Here is a 22,649-nt window from a genome sequence, read left to right as displayed (position 1 = left end):
ATATATTTAATGCAGGATTCTTTATTTCAAAATAGTTTGTATTTTGTTATTAACATGTTTGTATTGAAAATATCTACAATAAACCGTTTGATAATACGTTTGCATTTCCTTTAGCATCAACTAATGATGAATATGAGTTTCCAACACCTTCAATGGCAATATTGTCGGTATCTAAGAAAAAATAAAATTAATTTCATTATTTATATTTTTAATCTATTTATGATTGAAGCATTGAAAATTACTTGATTGAGTAGTTCCTGATGATCCCAGAAGATCTGCCCCTGGAAGTCCACCAAGAAGACCACCTAGTCCACCTCCACCTCCACCTAGAAGACCACCTACTACTGGAAGTCCACCTCCACCTCCACCTAGAAGACCACCTACTACTGGAAGTCCACCTCCACCTCCACCAAGAAGTCCACCTACTACTGGAAGTCCACCTCCACCTCCACCAAGAAGTCCACCTACTAGTGGAACGCCTCCTAAAAGCCCACCCGTGCCCCCATATGTAGGTTTAGCAGAAGTGAATCCTATTTGCGAAAAACCTAGGAGTAGAATAGGTATGTAAGAAATAAGAAATATTTGAATTAGAAAAATATTAGTATTGAAAAATAAATTAAAAAATTAAATTCTTTTGAAGAACTCACAGCAAAAGATTGCAAAGAAAGCAGCAGTTGAAATGATAAGCTTCATTTTTCAGGTTTTAAGATAGTTCTGTTGGATACTTTCTGATGTTTTTTACAAAGCTCTTACGAGCTTATATACCAGCAAATATTAATTAAAAAAGTAAGTTAATTGTTATTTTTATGGTTGTAGAAAATCGTGAGTTTTTGTTTTGCTTTTTTTAATTAAAAAAAAAAAAGTTTATGGTTTAACTTATTATTTAATTTTAATTTTTAACACTAGGAAATAAAAATCACTCAGTAATTGTTTTGTAACTCTTCGTTTAATAAATTTCAAATTACAGAATTTTTGAAACATATAACTCCAGCTATTCAGAATTATGACCTAACCTTAACAGTATTGTCTACATATCAATCATGTCTCCAGCGTTAGTTTCAAAAGGACCGGTGCATTAGTTTTAAGGTCAAAAAGGCCACCGACATTGAAAACAAGAGTTGTGGGGAAAACGCTTTAAATTTTTGAAAGATGTTATAAAACGTTCACAAGTGGAATTTTTTTTTAACTTCATCATTATCAATCATTATAAACGGTACCTGTCAAAGAACAATATTTTTATTTTTGGCTTTCTCCAGATCATGTTCTAATAGTATGTTGGCTCAAAAATTAATATACATACGTGGACTGATTTGAATGGAAATATAAAAAAGTTTTATTTTATTGAAACATAAGATTGAAAAAAATATTCTATTTAATAGACCGGAGCTTCAGAACAAAAATAGAACAAATTCGTTCAAGAAATTTACTATAATTACAAATTAGAAGAAAAACTGAACAATAAATTAGTTTTTAATAAAAAAAAAAAAAAAACAGGAATGTTTTTGTTCTAAAATATGTTTGAAAGCATAAAAATAATGAGGCTAAAAATTGGCTCTTACGATTTTAAAATTGCATCTTAAAAAAATAAATTGCATACATGTTGTATGCATGTTGCTGTTAAGATGCTTTTTTGTACTTTAAAAAACAACGAGCTTTATGTTTTTTTTTTTTCTAATACATTAATTTACTAAATTTGTACATAAAAGTTTAAAAAATGTAGACATCATTTCGTGCATTTAATTTCATATTCAATCGAATAAAAACACAAAAGCTGCGTCGGCTGCATCAAATTGAAAAGTTTACAAACATTTTACTTCTTATTTCAAATGTGTGCAAGTAATGCGAAAAGATTATTTTTTTTTAAATAATGGCTAATAATTGTATGAGAAGTTTGAAAAATTAGATATTGAAATGGAGTTTACAAGTTATTGGGTATGAGAGAGAAGAAAAAGAACCTATGGACTGCGCGATTTTAGTTTTTCGTAGTGTTTTAAGATCTTAGAATTGCTTTTTTTTATCTATCCTATAGTAGAATACTGGTCCGAGTTAGCGAAAACAGCATTTTTCCAGCCGTTCCACAGTGTGTCGTCCCCTTATGATAAATCACTTTTTTTTTGTTAAAAATTAATATTTTTGCTATTAAAATATAATTTAGAAGTGTCAACTCATATGAAAACATATTTATCTTAGAAAATAACCCAGGTTATGTATTCAAAATAAGCTCCGAAACATGAGTACCTCGGAAATCGAAAATATTTTTAGGAATTTATGGGAGTGTATATTTCACGTTTGGTAATTGTTTGAAAAATTTTGTTAATGTTATTTTGTTCATTTGAGTGTTGTTGTAAAACGTATAACAAAAAAAAATTAAATTTATAAAATTATATATGAGTTATTAAAATTTCTTTGATAAATGGCAAAAAAAAAAAAAATTTAATTTTTAAACTTAATTTAAAAAAAAACATATAAAATCATATCGTAAATTTTTTTATATTATTTTGCCTTAGGCCTATACTTAATATTGGCAAAGTTTCGTCTGCTTCTGTTTGCGATTACCAGAGATATTCACATTTATGTGCTACGAGTCAAGTACTCAAAATAATTCATTTTTTGAGAAACATCTTCAAGGGGATCACAAAAATGAAAAAAATCGATGTTTTTAATAATTTTTAGCCATACACAAGTAACAAAAAGCTGTTTATGTAATTAAAAATATTTTAAATATTGTCTTCAACAAGAAAAAAATTATATTTTTCTGCATACTAAATTTTTAATATAATTACTTGACCCGGCCACGCTCTACTGTGTATTATAGCGTATTTACCAACCTCGCCTATATAAGAATTTACGAAAATGCAAATAAAACGTTATTTCAAAATTTGAAAGCGATTGACAAAAAACTATTCGAGATTTGCTATGAACATACGATTTTTTTGTATAGAGAAGATAAACAAAACAAGTTGACTTCAACTTAAGATTTCTCAAAGTAGAAAAAAGATATTGAAAAGATTTAAACGGGCTTTAAAAGAAAACATTTAGTTCTTTTAGAAACTGTCACAAATTTATTTAAAATAAATCACCACGTTCAAGAACATAACCTCAAAAACTGTTAAAAAACGACATTTCAGATTTTCTAACGGGAATATTTCAAAAACGTGATATGATAGAATTTTTCTGACTTCGGATTCGAGTTCAGCACACCAAAAACCTTACAAAAAGTATATTTTTGTTTATATATATAAAAAAAAATTAATTTTGCTCACAAGTGGCTTCTTCAATAAATGTTAATTTCATAAATTATACTAAAAAAAAAGTAATAGGTTGTTTAATTTGTTAATTTGTAATTTTTTTTTCTATTCCTGCCATAAAAACACAAAAAAAGATACTAAAACTCCAAAAACTTAGCTGCAAGTATTTATGATAAACTTTTGTATGGGCTCGACACACTGTAGGTACGTTCCCTTAAAAAAACGAACTCTCTTCACCTTCTTCCTACCGTCCGATTGCTCTCATTTCCCAAAATATATTCCGGCTAAAAGCTCCGTTTCGTCTCCAACTCTCTTTTTGTTTACCATTAATGAACTCTTGTCTATAAAATTTCTAATCTATTAAGGGCCATTTTATTCACTATTACTCAACTTTGAGAAAAATCTGAAGTTGTCAAGCTTGAGAGTCAACTCCAGCTCGAGGTTTTAATCAAAAGTTGAAAATTTGTTTTATTCAATAATTTTTATCTTAGCTTCCTAGTTCCAAACTCAAAGTTGCCCAACTTGTCGTTTTAAAAATATCCCTAGGTTATTTGTGAGGTGACAGTTAATAAAACAAACTGTCAATTTGCAATATTATTTTGAATAGTGTCATTTAAATTGAAGTTTCATATGTTTTTTTTTATTAATGGTTCCATATGTTTATTGGTTTATTCAAACAAATAAGATTTTGGAGGAAATCAGACCCAATTTACAATGAAAAAGTAGATTTTCCAAGATTCCTAAACAAAAATGATGTTTTTGCAGAAAAAAAAAAACAAACAAGAAATAAAGTCAATTTTTATCACACAAATCACTTTTGCATTTATTTTAAATAAAAAAAATATAAACTAAATATAATGCACAAAAATGCGATTGACATGGCTAGTAAAAAGTTTTTCTCTATGACATTTAAACAAACTTTTGAAACAGAAATAATAAAAAACGACATTTTTAAAGTAAAAACTCAAGTTTGCTCGAAAACTTTTGATAATTCCTAAAGTTGAAAAAAATTACAGTTGTTAAACTCTAGATTTGAAATTTGAAAGTTAAAAACGTCAACTTTCAGTGAAAGAAATCAATTTTTCAAGTTGAGAATAAAAATCCTCGAGTTGGGTTCAACTTCGAGTGAATAAAACCACCCTAAATTGTTTTTCTTATCAAATATTCGTTTCAAGATTTATTTATTCATACCCCTGTATTCATTCTGATCTGGACAGCATTTTCCAATGTGGAAAATTCTGTTTTTCTATATCAGTGTAGTAAAAACAGCTTTTTATCACCAATGCCATTCCAAAATTTTTAAGTCACCATCACTTAGCAAATTTTAAGTAAAAGTCTCAATGTGAGTATTTTAAAAAGAATGTTTGAATAAATTCTGAAGGGTCCAGAAACCGGAGGTGCAATCAATTAAGAACAAATTCTGGGGACTAACCTTCATAAAAGAAAGTTTTGAAATTTCTATTTTTGACAACAGTTTGACTCAAGCACCATTCGCCAAAGTTTTAACGTCTACAATTCTACATACTCATACATACATTGCTAACTTTATATCAGTTCATATGTCTATGCCCAAAGTTACCTTGCTTTTTAAGGTTAAGTGATAGTCTCAACATATTTTAATGAACGATTATTTATTTAAAAATTGTTTTTATAATATTATAAAAATATGTTTGGTTTGTATAGAAAATATCTACAGTAAACCGTTTGGTAATACGTTTAAATTTCCTTTAAGCTCAACTCCTTTGAAAACTGAGTTTGCATTACCTTTAATAGAAACATCATCTTCATCTAAGAAAGAATAAAATTAATTTTAGTACACATTTTTAAAAATTCTATTTATGGTTTAAAGAATGAAAATTACTTGTTTGAGAAGTCCCTTGCTCTGCTCCTAGAAGACCACCAGCTAATGGTAGTCCACCGCCACCACCTCCTAGTCCACCTAGAAGACCACCGAGTCCGCCACCAGTAACACCTCCAAGAAGTCCTCCGACAAGCCCATCCAATGTGGGTTCAGCTGAAGTGAATTCTATTTGCGAAAAACCTAGCAGTCCAATAAATATGTAAATAAATTGAAATTTTAGTTTTGGAAAAGAAAAAATACAGTATTCACAAACTCACAGCAAAAGATTGCAAGGAAAGCGGAAAATACTATGATTAGCTTCATTTTTCAGGTTTCAAGACTTGGATACTTTCTGATGTTTTTTAACCAAACTCTTACGTACTTATATACCAAGTAAACATTCATTAAAAAACTAAGTGGTTTTTATGGTTGTAGAAAATCGTGATTTTTTTTCTTAAAATTCTAAAAAAAAAAGTAAATGATTTGAGTTTGTATTTTCTTTTTATTTAGAGAAGTTTTTAAGTAATTATTATTTTGTAACACTTCGTTTAATAGTTTATTAATAAAAATGAAGCGAATAGAGTTTTTATGACTAGTTCTTATCTGTATCTTTTGCAGAAGTACTTTGAGTTAGAGCACAAATATATATGGACTCGATTTGAGTCTTGTGAAAACCAAGAATGCCAACAAATTTTAGGTTTAAATCAAAACCAACATAACGATGATGGAGAAGTCCGAAAAAGTGGGTTTCGTAATTCCGTACGTGCCTCTGTACGTCTGTGCTTTTGTGTGTCAATCTGTACACATTTGCACAGCTTAAACGGGTGAACGGATTTTTTCCAAATTTGGTACAGATTTTTATAGATTTTTATTTACTAACAATACAATTTTTTCAAGTTATAGCTAATTACTTGAAAACGGCTCTGATAATTTTGATTGAACTTTGCAGACGTAATATTCAAAGCAATTTCCATTAAACTGCAATTTTAGTTTTTCTCAAAAAAGTCAAATAACAAAAAAAAAGTTTTCATTGAACAAAATTTTGCCCTAAATGTCGGCTCTTCCACATCATCAACGAAATTTCTTCAAGATTTATTTAGAGCCAGCTTTTGAAAACTACAAGTAAACTTACTAAAAACTGTTTTGAACTGCAAGAGCATGTACGTGTGACCTAGTTGTGTAGGGGAGAGTGGGGCACATTTGAACACTTTTTGCTTTCGCAGCTACTTGAACGAAATACATATGTTCGTTTTCTTGATCTGTAAAGTTTACGAACATTGAACAGTAACATTGAACTACGATTTCAAATAACATTTGGTTAGTTAGACCAAATATTTATATATTCAATTTTGATGTTTAACCAACATAGGCTCTTATGTTCAAAAGTGCCCCATGTATGGGGCAGCTTTGAACATGGAAGGGGCACTTTTGAACAGTAGTATTAGTTTCGTTGTAATGAATAAATAACACTCAACTTAACTTTTTATTAGTTTTTTAATAAGAACATACACAAACTTCAAAATTGATTATTATTATATCATATTCAAGTAACCAAAAAATAATAAAAACTCAGAAAAAATAACCTTAAAATTTAAACTATAGTTATCACATTTATTAGTTCAAAAGAAAAACTAAAAACAAGAAAAATTAATTTAAAACATATCACTTAGAAAAATGGAATTCATACCATTTATGCTTCTCAGAGTAAAATAGATTTTTTTTGTGATCAACCTATATTTCAAGACATTGAATGCAAATGTTAACAAAGTGGATGTTCTTCATGTACCAGGAGCGTTTATTGGTGTAAGCAGCTTGACTTTAATTTCTATACTGCTTAAGCGTTATATAATCGAGTTCTCATCGAGATAATACCTTCTCGTAGAACTTGAAGAATTCAGTCATTTTTTTTTTTTTGTCAATCTTCAATAATAGCCGTGTTTTATTGGTAATCAGTATTTTACTGAGTAAACATTTTATGCTAGAAACATCAAAAACGGATTACTTTTATTAATTCTTTATAATCCTATGTTGTTTAAGGGTTAAAAATGTATAAGTCTATACAAAATATTTCTCTGTAAACCATAAAATAAAAAACTTTTGTTTATCCTAAGCAATCATTTGTTGTTGTTTACCGTGTAAAATTTTACTGAGCTAAGTACTGAGTTACCAATAAAACACGCATAATGTTGCACATATTTCCATTTTTTTTCTTTAATTTTGCCCACATTTTCCTTAAAATGTCTGATACAAACTGCTCGTTGCGGTTTTAAACATGTTCTAAAGTGCCCCAACACACTTGTTCAAAACTGCCCCAAACTGTGTCAACGGCATAAAATGTTGAATAAATATTTAACATTAGGTACCTAATATATTAATTCAAAAATTCACAGTGATTTATTTTAAAATTTATTAAACATTAACAAAAATTGTATTGCGTTTTGAAATCACGCACCAAATTTGTTTTAAACTCTTACAACTAAAAAACTGAAATAATGCAAAACCACTATAAAAATCACCTACCACCTATAAATCTGAAAGCCAGCTGAGATAACCAAGGAAATTCATTGACGTTTATGGATATGGTGTTGGCGGGTTCAAATATCGAATAACTTCTAAAAAAGATTGATAAAATTAAATGTTATATGCAGTGTTCAAATGTGCCCCACTCTCCCCTATTTTATTTTAATTTAATAGTTGAAAATTTTGGGATTCAATTTTTCTAATATCATAAATTATTTTTTTGCTCTAAAATCTAAATTTTGCATTAGTTTTTTTTTGGATTTTCGGTGTGGTGGGGTTATTTTTTTGTAATTTTTTGGGCTTGAAATATCTTTGAAACAGATTATATTATAATACATTAACGATAATCAGATGATCAATCTGTCTTAGATTTTGGAATTTAAAATTTTCAAACTGTGAAAAAGTGGGGTAAGAGTTTACTAAAATCGTTGTTTATTTTTTGGAAAAGTTTTTTTTTTTAGTTTTTTGAAAAAAATTTCGAAAGCTTACAAATTTTTGGAAAAATGTTAAGAACACTTTTTAAATGTTGAAAAAAAAAAATAAAAAAAAAAAAAACTTAAAAAATTGAAATATTAAACTTGGAGGTCCAAAACAACTTTTAAAAATCGGGCTAGGTCAAAAACTATTTTTTGGCTAAAACCACCATTTTTAACCCCTTGTAGCCCCATGTGACATTTCTGTAACAAACCGAAAAAGATCGCCCAAAAGCTGTAAAAAACATATTTTTATTCTTTTAAAGCTTCTTATACAATCTTTAAGAATTGCTTTATCGAAATAATGCGCCATATTTCTAATAAATAGCACCAATAGTTTTTAATTGGCAATTAATGTTGAAAGTTCGGCTTTTTTGGAAAACAAGCAAATTTATATAAAAACTACGAAATTCAGAAAAAATATTTTTCGTGCATAAACTAACAGGGTTTTATTTTAGGATTTTAGGAATGCGCTTAAAAATAAATATTAGATAGCTTTTTGTTTGAATTTTTGCATTTATATACAAAAATAAATTATTTAAACTATTTTTTTTACTGCGCAAATTTCGAAATAACTAAGCAAATAATGAATTTATTGAATTTTTAAAAAATACGTGTTTTATTATAGCTAAAGCCCTTTCGATTGACATTATTAATTTTAAAATTTACGATGTTGGGTTACAAGGGGTTAAAAAATGTTCAACAAAAAAACATTTCGGAACAAATCGGCAACAACCTGGAACAACTTTCAAAAATAATAACGATTTAAAAAAAAGGGCTTCACACAATCATGTTGACATAGTGCTCGCAGATCAATCACCTGGCATTATAATCCACCATTTGCTTCATATTTTAGTGGCCTACACAGAGAAAAATACCCCACTTTGAATCTAGATAATGCTCCTTTTCAAAATGTATCTTCTTAAATTAATAAGATTTTTTTTTAAAATAAATGAAAAATATGTTTAAACTCTGTTTCTAAAAAAATTTAAGTGTATCTGGTAAGAATGAAATGATTTCTTATTAATTTTATGTGCATTCCTATTGAAATAATAAGTAAGCTTTGTGAAGCTGTTGATGTACGCATCATCTTTTTTGTAAACGATCTGAAATACATTAGCTTTTGTTTTTAAGTTACCTCATAACTTTAGACTGGGTGAACCAATTTTGATAATTCTTTTTGTATTTGAAAGCTGTGCTTGCATTGCGTTCCCATTATACTATAAAACAGTTTTAATGATGAGAAAACTAAAAATTCAAGTTTCGATCCATAGATGTTGCTTTTGTTTTTTTTTTGATAAAAAATGATTATTAGGTCAAGTGATAGTCTCAACATATTTAATGCATAATTCTTTATTTCAAAATTGTATTTATCATATTATAAATATGTATATTTGTATAGAAAATATCTACAATAAACCGCCTGATAATGCGTTAAGATTTCCAGTAAGATCAATTCCTTTTGATATTGAGTTAAAAGCACCTTCAACGGCAATGTTTTCGGTATCTAGATATGCAAGAATAAAATTAATATTTTTTTTTGCTCCTATGTTGATTTAAATATTTACTTGATTGATACGATGGTCCTGAAGTTCCTCCTAGAAGACCACCTAAACCGCCACCTCCACTTAGAAGAGGAAGAAGACTTGCAATTGGAAGTCCTTGAAGAGCACTTACTGGTAGTCCTCCGAGTCCATATCCATATGTAGGTTTAGCTAAAGTGAATTCTATTTGCGAAAAACCTAGCAGTAAAATAAAATTGAGACAAAAGTAATATTAAAATTAGAAAAAAATATTAGTTTTGAAAAATATATTAAAAACAAAATAGTATTCAAGAACTTACAGCAAAAGAATGCAAGGAAAGCGGAAGTTACAATAATAAGCTTCATTTTTCAGGTTTCAAGACAGTTCTCTTGGATACTTTCTGATGTTTTTTAAAAAGTTCATACGTGCTTGCTTATATACTAATAAAAATTCATTAAAATCAATTTTTTTTTAATGGCTGTAGAAAATCGTGATTCTTTTTCCTTTTGAAATTAAAAATAAAAAGTTTATGTTTTCAGTTATAGTTTTTTCTTTTTAATTTAGTTGAAAATAATCAGTAAGTAATTACTTGCATTTAATAGTTTCACAAAAAAAATATTTTATGTTATCCTTTAGAGCAAAAGCCAATCCTTCAGTAAAAAAAATCGTGGTTTTTAAATAAAAAGTTGTAAGTAGTGAAAAGATGCCTATACAATAAAACTTTTATTACTCAAATTATTTTTTTTATACTAACTCACAAATATTGAGAAAAATGCCAAAATGCTGTTTTTTTTTTTTTTTTTGTTTTTTTTTTTTTAACAAAAAATGTCGGATTCTATATCAAGATTTGCTTAAACCTTACTTTTTATGGTTGTTAAACCTATTTTTATTTATTGTTTGCAACGAAATATAAATTTTTGGGCTTAATTTGAAAAAATAGCCGAAAAAAAATTTTGCCAATTTTAATTTTCTCCTGGACTTTGACCGTCTGAATTCGAATCTAGTATCAGAATTGTATTGAATTTTGAACTTAAAAAAAAACTTTTTTGTGATGTGTTTTAAATTAAAGAAAGATATCAATTTCAGAAAATTGCCCATGTTCTTCCAGGGGCGTAAAAGCCATTCGAACAAACTTCATGATGCTTCAATACGTTAATGTTTTGACTATTGCTGTCTCTATTTAATCAATAGAAAAAGATAGGGACATAAAGCGACAATACGTTAACGATGCAATAATGCGGCCCCTGTTTATATAAATAATGTAAATAAATAAAAGATTTCAAATAAACTCTTGGTTTTTAGTTATGAACAAGGTCAATTTAAGACCTTTCGATGGATTCTGAGGAAATTTGTAAAACGTATTGTTTTTTTTTGGCAAGGGTACACCTACCCCTTGCATTTTTTCAAAAATCCAAAAAAAAAATAGGTTTGTAATTTTTTATCTGAGTGTACAATGTACACTCAGATAAAAAATTACAAACCTATTTTTTTACACTGTACATTCGAGACTTTAATCAAAATAAATATCGGCTTCGGAATTTTAAGGTTTTTTCGGTCGTAAGATTGCAACTGTTATAATAATATGGGTTGACAGATGAAAACAGGTATAACGTCAGAGACGTCAGATTGCCTCCATTTTAGATTTTTTGGAATCAGCATTAAAAAATAGCTTAAAACCATGTATCATAATGTATATAATTATAATACCATCGTCTGTTATTGCTAATTTTGAAAATCTCCATTTCGCGCTTTAACCTTCAAAATCGCGACTTGCGGACATGAGACTTTCTAGACTTTTGAAGTATATTATAGAATGCCAAAACGAAGGTATTGAGCAAAAAAAATTTCTATTAGCATTCATTCCGAGGTTAAACCCTTATTTGACTGGATTAATATGTAAATGCTTTGTTTACAAAAAATTTCGTTGAAATCGAATTAGTAGTTTCGACGAAAATCAGATTAAAAAAAGAAACGATTCGATAGCAGGTACTGTTAATATAATGATTTTCAAAATGTTTGTTTTTTATTAATAGATAGACCTTTTTTAAGTCTTGCATTCGAATGTTTTAACAAAATTGTTGGAGCCGTTTACGAACAATTTCAACTTGACTAAAATCGGTATATGACAAGTACTGTTATTAATTTGTTGTCCAAAAAAAATTAATTCCAAAAAATCCTCGCAAAATAACGCTACATATCAAGTTTGACATTAATCGGTCCATCCGTTTAGACCGTAGCTTAGTATACAGAAAGACAGATAACTCATTGACAACCGTATGACGCAGACAGCCTTTGTCAAACTATTACTCTACGTCATACATCATAGAAGTGATCCCTTACCTATCACCAAGTGATAGTCATAAAATATTTAATACAACAATCTTTATTTGCAAAATTGTTTTTATTTATAAACAATACAAGTATTATACATTCATTATGTATATAGAAAATATCTACAATACACCGCCTGATAATGCGTTAAGATTTCCAGTAAGATCAATTAATGATGAATATTGGTTTCCTAACCCACTAATGGCAACGTTCTCGGTATCTAGGTATACAAGAATAAAATTAATATTTTTTTTTTTTGCTCCTATGTATGATTTAAACATTTACTTGATTGAGAAGTTGGTCCTGAAGCTCCTAGGAGACCACCACCTAGAAGACCACCTAAACCTAGTGGACCACTAGCACCTCCCCCTAGAAGAGCAAGAAGAGTTGCAGCATCAAGTCCTTGAAGAGCACTTCCTACTGGAAGTCCATATCCATATGTAGGTTTTGCTGAAGTGAATTCTATTTGCGAAAAACCTAGCAGGAGAATTAAATTGAAGCAAAAGAATTATTAAAATTAGAAATAAATATAAGCTTTGAAAAATTAATTAAAATAAAATAGTATTCAAGAACTCACAGCAAAAGATTGCAAGGAAAGCGGAGGTTACAATAATAAGCTTCATTTTTCCAGGTTTCAAGACAGTTCTCTTGGATACTTTCTGATGTTTTTTACAAAGTTAATACGGGCTTATATACCAGCAAACATTCATTTAATAATTAAGTTTTTTTAATGGTTGTAGAAAATCGTGAGTTTTTATTTTCTTCTTGAAATTAAAAAATAAAAATTAAATTTTATAGTTTGACTTAGTACTTTCTTTTAAATTAGTTGAAAATAAAATTAGTAAGTTATTATTTTATAAACTTCGTTTAACAGTTTCACAATAAATACAATTTGTTATAGAGAATGGAAAAGCGTGTTACCACACGTAAACTTCGACGAAAAAATAATAATTTTCAAAAGAAGAAAATAACTTATTTATTATTTATTTATATAATCACAGTTTTTGTTTTGAAAGTTTTTGATTTTTGAAAAGTTTGAAATGCCATGTTTTAGATTAAAATCTTTTTATTTCAGAACATATCGGGACATTTTTTTATCTAAATGCATAGGCCTGTTGATTGTGAATTCATATCTTTAATTAACTCCCAACTTCCAAATTTAAGAAAAAACATGTTTGGTTGGAAATATCTCAAGAACCAAACCTCCATGAATGTTTTGGTTTGCAGTTATGAATAGAACTTTAAGAAACCTTGGATGTCACAAAAATTCGTGAATATACATACAAATTTGCACATCCGTCGAACTTAAAGGACTACTGTTACTGTAACATACAATACAATTATTGCAAGAAACAAGCGATTTGGAGCACGACGAAACAACAACAAATAAATAAAATATTGAAAATAAAGATTTCAATCAATTTGAGGACTTTAAAAATTCTTGATTTCATAACAAAAAAAAAAAAAATAAAAAACTATCCCATAAAAAATAAAATGCATGACTTGCATAAGTAATGCAAAAATAATACTACCTATTTAATTTTATAATTGATTAAACATTTGATAAAGTGTGTTATTTGAATTTTTGTTTAAAAAGTATTTTTTTAGAAAAAAAAAAATTGAAAATCCCTTAGAGCCGTTTTTTCAAAACATAATTTTTTATGTATACAAATTTTCTAACTTTTTTTAATGCAATTTTTAAGAAAATATTTTTCAACACAAAAAAATATTTTGATAAGCCAGGGGTCGAATCATGGCAAACGATTACGATCATACGTTAACGTTTTGGCTATTGGCGTCTCTATTTAATCAGCAGAAAAAGAAAGTGACAGATAGCGTCCATACGTTAACGAACGTATGACGTGATTCGATTCTAGTTTTAAAAAAATTAATTTTTCAAACAAAATTTTTTTTTAATCCAAAAGTGTGTTTTGAAATTTTCGTATAACAATTGTTTTATTGTTTAACGATTTACTTTTACGAAAACTTCATTTTATAGTTTGACAATAAAAATGATTTCTTATTGCGGATGGAGAGCGTTTATAAATATTTTACACGCTTCTGGATTTATCCTTGTCCTAAATTGAAAATAAAAAAAATTTTAATTTTGACTTAATATTTATACATGCAATGAGTTACTAACACAAAATTTGGCGCATCAAAAATTTTGCAATAATTTTGAGTAATATAAGAAAAAATAGGATTTTAATTTATACCAGAAAATAATAAAATACACGAACTAATAAAGTAGCTCTTATGTTAAAGGTTTTTAGATTATCTTAATATAGTTAGATTATTTAAAAAGTTTATTAAGAAATTGAACAAAAATTGAGCCTTTATTTTTTAAATAATTTTTTGTATATAAAAAATTCTAAAATTAAAAAAAATTCAATATTGAATTTCCGTTTTCAAAAAATAATTTTAAAATTTTTTATCCAAAAATGTTTTTTTTTTTTCTAAAGTAGGTACTTATTTTTGAATTTACGACTTCTTAAACGCCTTCGCATGAAAATTTTCGTTGAAATCGATTGAATAGTTTACGAATAATTTGGAAATTAAGAAAATATGGTAAATAACTGATAGGCTAAATATTAATTATACAGATCTTTGTCCAAAAATACATGGTTGAAATTAAATCTTATAAATCAGTAAATTTTTGTAACATAAGTAAAAAATTTTTAAATTCATTCTCGCAAGTTAAAAACAGTGCAAAGGTCCCGCAGTGGCTCGTTCGTTTTTGTTTGTATGGAATTTTGTTCTATTTGATTTATTTAATTCAATATTTTTGTTTAAACAATGACTGCTCCCTGGATTTAATTTTTGTTTATAAACAGAACAACATTATTTTTGTTTAAGTTACCATTTTTTTCTTAAATGATTCTTTATTTATTTTGGCAAAATGTTTTCATGCATCTTCTCTTTGGCAATGATTCGCGCTATTAAACGAGCAATATGTATATATAGCAAATGGGGGAAAAGAAAAATAACATTTTAATTAATGATCTCTGAGATCTGATAGATAAACAAATTTTCCCTGCTGAAGTATATTTATGTAGCAATTTGGCTTTTGTTAACAAAAACAGAAAACAGAAATCATATATGTACTACATGCATGTAGGGGAAAGTGGCCTAAAATGGCACCCCAAGGTAAAATGGCCCCCTTGCTAGAAATCGTAGAACAGAACATAATTAGAAGAATTCTTAAGTTTATCTGGAAAAACCGACATATACGAAATTTTAGCATCTTCAAGCCATTATTTGAAATTTGACAGGCCAAACTCTTTCTAGCCACCTCAAAAAGTACACTCTTTAAAATTTTGTGAAATTTTTTTTGCAAAAAAAGTATAAAAAACATTGTACTTTGGAAAAAGAAGTATTATGTATGTATGCGTAAAATATTTCTTATTAAATTACTGAAATAAGTTGGCTTTGCGCTATAAAACTTAAATTCAAAAAACCCAAAATGGGCAAAATGGCCTACTTATTACTTGGGTAAAATAGCATACTTACTTTCACATGCCATTTTAAACTTACTTTCACATTTTCATTTTTATATAGTGAAAATGGTTGCTAAATATAAATAATCTACAGAGAGGAAGTCCTGTACTTAGATACTCAAGTAGCACACTGGTGTATAAATTGGTGTAAATTCATTAATTTTGGTGTAAAATTGAGGAAATTGAAAAAATATGGTGTATTTCTCAAAATTAGTGGTATAAAAATTATACCACTGTCTTTTCTGTGAAAAATTTCAACATTTTTTTAAGATTCTGTGCAAAAAATACACCGATATTCAGTTGTTTTTATAATATACCATTAATGGTGCATAAAATTATTCGATTCTGAAATCAACCAAAACGGTATATTTTGTACACTCTCTTTGGTGTAGGAAGCACACCCTGTGGACATAAAATTCACCAGAATGCATAAATGGGAGACGCCATATTTTTCAATGGCCGCCATTTAAAAAAAGAAGACAGCAATTAATTTTTTTTACTATAATAGTATATTTATTGACCTAATTATCCCGTATTCTTGTTTTTTCCATTCGGTATATTATATTATAAAAGAACTCTTCTAAAAAAATGTAAAAACAACAACAAAATTATAATTTTTGAAAAAACTGATTTTTAAAATCGAACAAAAAAATCATTAATTCAGTGACATTTTTGAGGCGCTTGATTTTTAGAGGGGGTAGTATCTAAAATTAGTAGACAGAATGTGTTTCGTTTTTAAATTAGGCAAACAAATTCATATTTAACCATTAGTTTCTTATGGCAATATTATGAAAGTGAATAAAAGTTCATTTTCATTTATTTCATAAGAAATGGTGTGAATTAGAATTCATCAAACTGTTTGAGGTAAAAAATAAACTTTGGTTCAAATTTAAAATTAGAATAATTTAAATTGTGTATTTTATCCATAGATTTATTGTGTATTTTTCAATTTCAAAGGGATAATTTTCACCAAAAACGAGATCATTTAATATACCACTAGCGCCTTTTATACACCAAAATCGGTATATTTTTTAACCACCGGAGTTTATTATATACGAGAAAATGGTGTATTTTTTATATTCAAAATGCATATCACGAAAGTGCAAAAAATACACCAAATATTTTGGTGTATTTTAGACTTTTGTGCTACTTGAGAAGCCCTTGATTCCGCCCAAAATCTGGAAAAAAGCATCCAAAACATTCGAAGTTGCAAAAACTACAGTAAGGAGACGAGCAACCAACAACGTGAACAGGGTTTTGAATGACTAGTAGAAAGATCTGGGGGGACTAAGCGCCACTTGTTCCAAGAAAATGGAAAAGGACCCTTTTGGCTCAATTTTGCATTTTAAATCGCGTATGTTTGGACAGGGTGCCATTTTACCCGGGTAAATTTGATCAGTGAAATTTGTAGACGTCTGGAAAATTAAAAAAATTAAATACTTTTTGGAATTTTTTTAACTTGCAAAACAAAAAAATTTGTGGGTGTAATACATTAAACTTTTAAAAGTATATAGCATTTAAGTTTGAATGCTACTTATTTTCCAGATATGGGACATTTTCCTTAGGGGCGCCATTTTAGGCCACCTTCCCCTATGTCTGTGTTTGGAGGATAGGGTTTTTCAAGATTTCAACAACGATAATATTTACTGTGTGATTTTTTTTTTTTTTTCATATATTTAATTTTTATGACGTCGTTAAAATCTGATTTATCGTTATCTTTGAATTGCGTTGGAAAATCAAACAAAAATAATAAAGTAAAGTATTTAGCTGAGTCAGGGGTTTATTTGGGAGGGTATTTTATTTGAAGAAAATGTTTCTTTTGGTATGGACACAGTAAAAACTTGAAAGGAAATCTGATGTTTACGTGGTGTTTTTTTTTTTTTCTTTCAACATTTATGTGTGGATAGTCGTAAAAATGTTATTGTTTTTATATGTTATTTGAATGAACAAAACATAAAACGCATATTTAGCACATCACATGCTAAAAAAAAAATAAAAAAGTACCTGTCTATAAATCAATTTACCATTTTATACCAATCCAATATTATTCAATTTTCTATTCGCAGCCTTTTGAAGTTACATTTATTTATTACTTCGATAAAATTTACTGTAACTATTTATGTCTTAGAGTCAAATACATACCTAACTTAGTACAGTGCATTTATGATGGGTATGGGTACGGTGACCATATTTCTAGGAGCAAAACCCGGGACAAATAGAAAATTTGTTGGATCGTTTTCAACACATTGTTAAAAAAAAACTATAATGAAATGTGTTTTCATGAATCAGAAATCAAGAAAACTGTTTTATAATAGGTACTGTTAATAACTTCTAAAAAATATTTTTTAATCAAAATTGTGAGAACTGTTTTTTTAGCATTTTAATTTTATTTTTCAATTTTTAATATGTCCTTAAAAGTTTTGAAATTTAGCTGGGTTCTTTCCTCGAAAAAAAAAACTTTTTCTGGTGTTGCATTTCAACCTGACAAAAACAAGCCGGAACTAAATAATTGAAGAAATTTTTTAAAAACTAATGCTTTTATTCGAAAAATTAGAAAAAAATTATTTTCCAACCACTGTTTTCCCGTACAATGTATTTAAAATTTTGAATACAAAACCAGTGAATGTGGAAATACGGGACAATCACGGGACAAATTACAAAATACGGGACACTTATACCTACGTCCCGGGTTTCTTGAATAAAAACCCGGGACAAGCTATAGAAATACGGGACAGTCCCGGGTAAACCGGGACGGATGGTCACCGTAGGTATGGGTGACCTAGGAGTTTGTACCACCACCAAATTTTTTTTGCTCATTCGATAGAAAATAATTGGCTGAATACACTGTTTTCGAAAATGGAACTTTTTTTCCGACAGAGGGCTCTCATGTCTACTAAATATAATTCGAGTATGCTGAACTCTATGGCGTACTCAGTTTTTCTGGATTAGGTCAAATAAGAAAGATTTTTGCGTTTGAAATTTTGTTTGCACGTGCCAAAAATGAGGGTATAAAACACCATATATTTTCCAATTTTTAATTTTTTATCAATGTAAAATGACGGAAAATCTATTTTTTGAGAAGTATTATTCGTAAAAGAAGTTATCGAAAAAAAAATCTGTCAAATGACATTTTAAATCATTATTTTATGGCAAAAAAACGTCGATTTTTCTTCAATTTTTCTTGTATTTTTCGTTTTACTTAAATTAAAATGCAGCACTCGGTGGCAACGATTTGATCTTGTGTTTCGGGATAGAATATGGCTTTGTTTACAAATACGAATAGGTAGAACCTACCTACCTACAATATTGGTTATGCTTAAGAGTAAAAAAGTAGCAGTAAAACCATATTTTTTTCTCAAATTTTTAGTTTATAAAATAAAAAAATTACAAAATGCTTTAACGCAATACATATGTAGGGGAAGTGGGGGGCAAAATCGTTTTCTTACTATGTTGTATGACAAAAAATAAAACTGGCAAAACTTGCAATATGAAAAAAGGGGCTTTTGGTACGATCGGCCATGTCTGAAAGTATGAGCAAGTTTTTTTGAAACTCCGAAAAAGTTACGGCAACTTTTGTGATTTTCAACAAATCATTACAGTTTATGTTAAAAGTAAGTTGCACTTTAAACAGTGAGATAGTTAAAGTTTTTAACTTATTCTTTTTTATAATGAAAGTTGGATATTCAAGAGTATTTTTTTGTGAAAGAGTGAATCCCAAAGGATTGAACCTTAAGAAAAAAAAATTGTTTTTGAACTTAAAAAAAATTTAAATAAAAATATTGATACCATGCCTGATTTTGTAATTAAATATCTACATCTACATATGTATAATATTCCAGAGTACTAACATAATAAATAAAAGGTGTGTACAAAAATTTTTTGAATTTTCGTATAAATTTGTACCTTTATAGTTAAAAAATTTAGTAAAAGGGAAAAAAAAAGTCGACGTTTTTTTTTCAAATAACTTGTTTTACGTATTATCCTTCCAAAAAATAGATTTTCCATCATTTTACATCGATACAAAATCAAGAATTGGAAAATATATGGTGTTTTATACCTTCATTTTTGGCATGTGCAAACAAAATTTCAAACGCAAAAATCTTTCTTATTAGACCTAATCCAGAAAAACTGAGAACGCCATCGTATTCAGCATACTCGAATTATCTTTAGTAGACATGAGAGCCCTCTGTCGGTTTTTTGAACTATCACAGTGATATCATTCATAACCCTTAATTTTTCACTCTCGTGAAATTCACCTTTTGGTCGCCATATTGAATTTAAGTTTTTATTAAATATCTCGATTTCTGTTTCATTTTACGTAAAAGAAAAAACGTAGACAGTTGAATTTTGCTTTATATTGAGAAGACTTTTTCCATATTCTGAATATTAAAAAAGTTACAAGCCAAAAAAAGTAAAAAAAAAACGAAAATTTTTAAGTTTAGAGAACTTTTTATCAAAATTTTGAAAAAAAAACTTCCGAAAAAGATTGTTCACCTTAAAATGTTCTACAACTCTGTTATACAACTTTGTTTTGACTCGCTACAAACAGAAAAGTTATTGATAATTTTTTGTTAAAAAATACCCCTTTTGTTCAAAATGTAGAGACAGAAAAATAATAAAATGCACGTCTTGAATTTTTTCTCGTAAACAATGCAAGATTTGGTTGAAACAAATTTAAGAAAAAAGGACGAAAGATAAAAAACACAGAAAAAAAGAGTATATTTTATTTTGCGATGTATACATTAGGGTGGTCGTTATTTTTTTTTCTTTTCGTTATGGAATTTCTTTGCTTCCAAGCGCTTATTTTGTTGGAAATAAATAAAAAAAATATTTCCCAAGTTTCAGGTCCCTGAAATAATTCTAACCCGTGCCGGTTGAAGATTCTTATGGAAATAACATGGGGTTTTGGACCTTGTACGATAAATTTTAAATTCCAGCCAAACTATTTGCTTCAAAGATTTGAAACCTTACAGACTCATACCTTATAGCTGTAGCTATCAACTAGATTTTTTTTTTCAGATTTGTAACTGTTATAATTTTTGGGATTCAGTTTGGTAAAGAAAACCATTTTTTTCATACTTTTTCAAAAATTCGTTTTACAGATTTTTTTTCGACACGAAGCCAATAATTGCCCTGTAGAGCAAGTAATACGTTGAATCAAAATCTTTCTAATGTCATTAACAATTTAGTCGTTAACGATTTAGTTGTGCTGATTTTGTATGACATAAAAGCATAAAAATTACTACCATAACATTTCGTTTTAATTTTTGGTTAATTATTTCTCAAACATCAAATGTGACGGTTTTGTCTTTTAAGCGTTCATATCTTGGGTTGTAGATTATTTATATTTTTGATTGACATATACATATTTACAATGAATTTATTATTATTGTAGACTTAAAGCCAAGAATACAAATGTATTTACTATAGAAAAGTTCATATAAATAAGTATAAAAGTAACGTATTTACAATATCTGTCGACTCCAATACAAACTTTTTATTAAAAGGAGAAAAAAAGGACACCTTAAAACAAAATGATAACCACCTTACATCCCACCCTCTTATAATAGAAGGATCTAATATTAAAAGAATCCGCTTAAATTCTGTTAAATTTAAGGTGATCTTCATTTCATTTTAATATGAATTTTAAACTTAACCCAACACTTGTAGGATCGATCTCTAGTGGCTGCCAGTACTTTTTTTTAATTAAAATGTCTCCACATAAAAGTAAGAAAGTTTTCCGCTTAAATTAAGTGGATTTCTTTAATATTCGCATATTCACGAAATTAAGAAGATTTGTCCGCTTAATTTAAGACGGAAGTCAGCTTGGATAAAAACATGCAAAAATCTGATTTATTTAATCCGAAATCCGCTTGATTTTCGGTGGTCCTTTTTCTCCTTGAAGGAAAATAGCTTTTTGACATTTTTCTAAATTCATCATTGTTAACAAAAAGGTATCAACTCAAGACATAACATTTTTTTACACTTTGAAGACATGCCATTTTAGCAAGGTCACGTAATCGAAAAGAAAAAAACTGAAAAAAATAATTTTTAAACGTGGCAACACTAAGCCGACAGGCTATCGCTAGGCAACCCAAAAGCAAACTGTTTCTATAGACACTACCTTTAATAAAAATGTACTTAACTCTCAACTGGTAGGTCGTTCTATGACGAGATCTTCTACTATGAGTACTCACTTGTATATACAAAGTTAAAACAATTTCTTAATCCCATTTTTTTTTTAGAATTTTGCATTTATTTTTTTAAACGAACCCATCGTATTAACGCCCCCTCATAAAATCATCCAGGGAGCAGCCACTTGCATATACAAATTAAAAATAAAATAAATCAAGTAAAAAGATTCAAACAAACAAACAAACGCCCCCAGAAAAATTGTCGACACGTTAATAAATTATTTGGTTTATGTAAGTATAAATGGTTGCACTGAACTCAACGAAGATGGACGGACCATGAAGATAAAATAGATTCTCGTGCAAAAATTCCAAGAAATTAAAACTATAAACAAAAAAATAAATATTTTTGCATTCATCTACAGCTACACACATAATAGAAGGGCGGTGGCGATCTTGAGGCACAGCGGGAATGACCTAGAGGAGACACTACACAGAGATTCTGAGTGAGTCTAATGCCATTTAATTGGAACTAAATGATGTCTCATGTCTGTGGGACAGGAAGCCTTTAGATGTTACGTTTCGTTTAATAAAATAATTATTAAACAGTGAACAGAGAGTGCCCGATGATATCAAATATAATGTGTGTTCAAATTCAAATGCTTGACAGTTCTGTAATTGAGACTCAAACGATCTGCTACGCGCATCCATTAAAGATAATAAAAACATTTTTAGCTTTTTTTGTTTGTTATTTTTTTATTTAAATTTTTGTTTTCATGAATTGTTTTTTTTTTTTTTTTTTTTTTGTCTTTTCATTGTTGTCAAACTGGCGCCAATGGGGCTCCGTGTCATGATTAAGATGGTAACGATATTCAAATAGAGACTGTACTGAAATGGCGCCCAAAATCTTTCATGATTTGATTGGATGCATAAAATGACGACGACCGACACGAGAATAATGCTTGAGGCTTGAGAGTTTAATTGGGATTGATAAGGCTTTAATTGCTTGCGCGGTTTTTTGCGCTTGATACTTTGTAGCTTAAAATATAAATTTAAATGCACGTTCTCATCAAATGCAAGCCAAT

At 28.5% G+C, this 22,649-nt stretch overlaps 4 protein-coding genes and 1 long non-coding RNA gene across 5 annotated transcripts; 1 reads left to right on the top strand and 4 right to left on the bottom strand.

Annotated features, from left to right (window-relative positions):
• Positions 1-17: 17 nt before the first annotated feature.
• LOC129912970 (acanthoscurrin-1-like) lies at positions 18-742 on the bottom strand. Its single transcript, XM_055991257.1, has 3 exons — positions 648-742; positions 243-545; positions 18-171 (listed from the first exon to the last, which is right to left on the bottom strand). Exons 1-3 carry the CDS (start codon positions 691-693, stop codon positions 74-76), a joined length of 447 nt encoding a protein of 148 aa, XP_055847232.1. The 5' UTR covers positions 694-742; the 3' UTR covers positions 18-73.
• Positions 743-4,938: 4,196 nt separating this feature from the next.
• Positions 4,939-5,450, bottom strand: LOC129915198 (chaperone protein DnaJ-like). The gene is made up of 3 exons (XM_055994675.1): positions 5,367-5,450; positions 5,110-5,289; positions 4,939-5,036 (listed from the first exon to the last, which is right to left on the bottom strand). The coding sequence occupies exons 1-3, from the start codon at positions 5,410-5,412 to the stop codon at positions 4,939-4,941; spliced, it is 324 nt and encodes a 107-aa protein (XP_055850650.1). The 5' UTR covers positions 5,413-5,450.
• A 3,988-nt stretch (positions 5,451-9,438) lies between these two features.
• Positions 9,439-10,093, bottom strand: LOC129913488 (uncharacterized). Its single transcript, XM_055992196.1, has 3 exons — positions 9,925-10,093; positions 9,650-9,823; positions 9,439-9,588 (listed from the first exon to the last, which is right to left on the bottom strand). Exons 1-3 carry the CDS (start codon positions 9,968-9,970, stop codon positions 9,491-9,493), a joined length of 318 nt encoding a protein of 105 aa, XP_055848171.1. The 5' UTR covers positions 9,971-10,093; the 3' UTR covers positions 9,439-9,490.
• A 1,942-nt stretch (positions 10,094-12,035) lies between these two features.
• LOC129916398 (uncharacterized) lies at positions 12,036-12,872 on the bottom strand. Its single transcript, XM_055996303.1, has 3 exons — positions 12,514-12,872; positions 12,222-12,413; positions 12,036-12,156 (listed from the first exon to the last, which is right to left on the bottom strand). The coding sequence occupies exons 1-3, from the start codon at positions 12,557-12,559 to the stop codon at positions 12,059-12,061; spliced, it is 336 nt and encodes a 111-aa protein (XP_055852278.1). The 5' UTR covers positions 12,560-12,872; the 3' UTR covers positions 12,036-12,058.
• An 8,872-nt stretch (positions 12,873-21,744) lies between these two features.
• On the top strand, positions 21,745-22,292 carry LOC129913285 (uncharacterized). The gene is made up of 2 exons (XR_008772028.1): positions 21,745-21,858; positions 21,990-22,292. It is a non-coding gene; the product is annotated as an uncharacterized LOC129913285 (long non-coding RNA).
• The last annotated feature ends 357 nt before the right edge of the window (positions 22,293-22,649 follow it).

Source organism: Episyrphus balteatus, chromosome 3, assembly GCF_945859705.1.
Source record: "Episyrphus balteatus chromosome 3, idEpiBalt1.1, whole genome shotgun sequence".
Taxonomy (NCBI): domain Eukaryota; kingdom Metazoa; phylum Arthropoda; class Insecta; order Diptera; family Syrphidae; genus Episyrphus; species Episyrphus balteatus.
The sequence above is the reverse complement of the archived record's forward strand: the minus strand, read 5'-3'. Positions and strand labels throughout refer to the sequence as shown.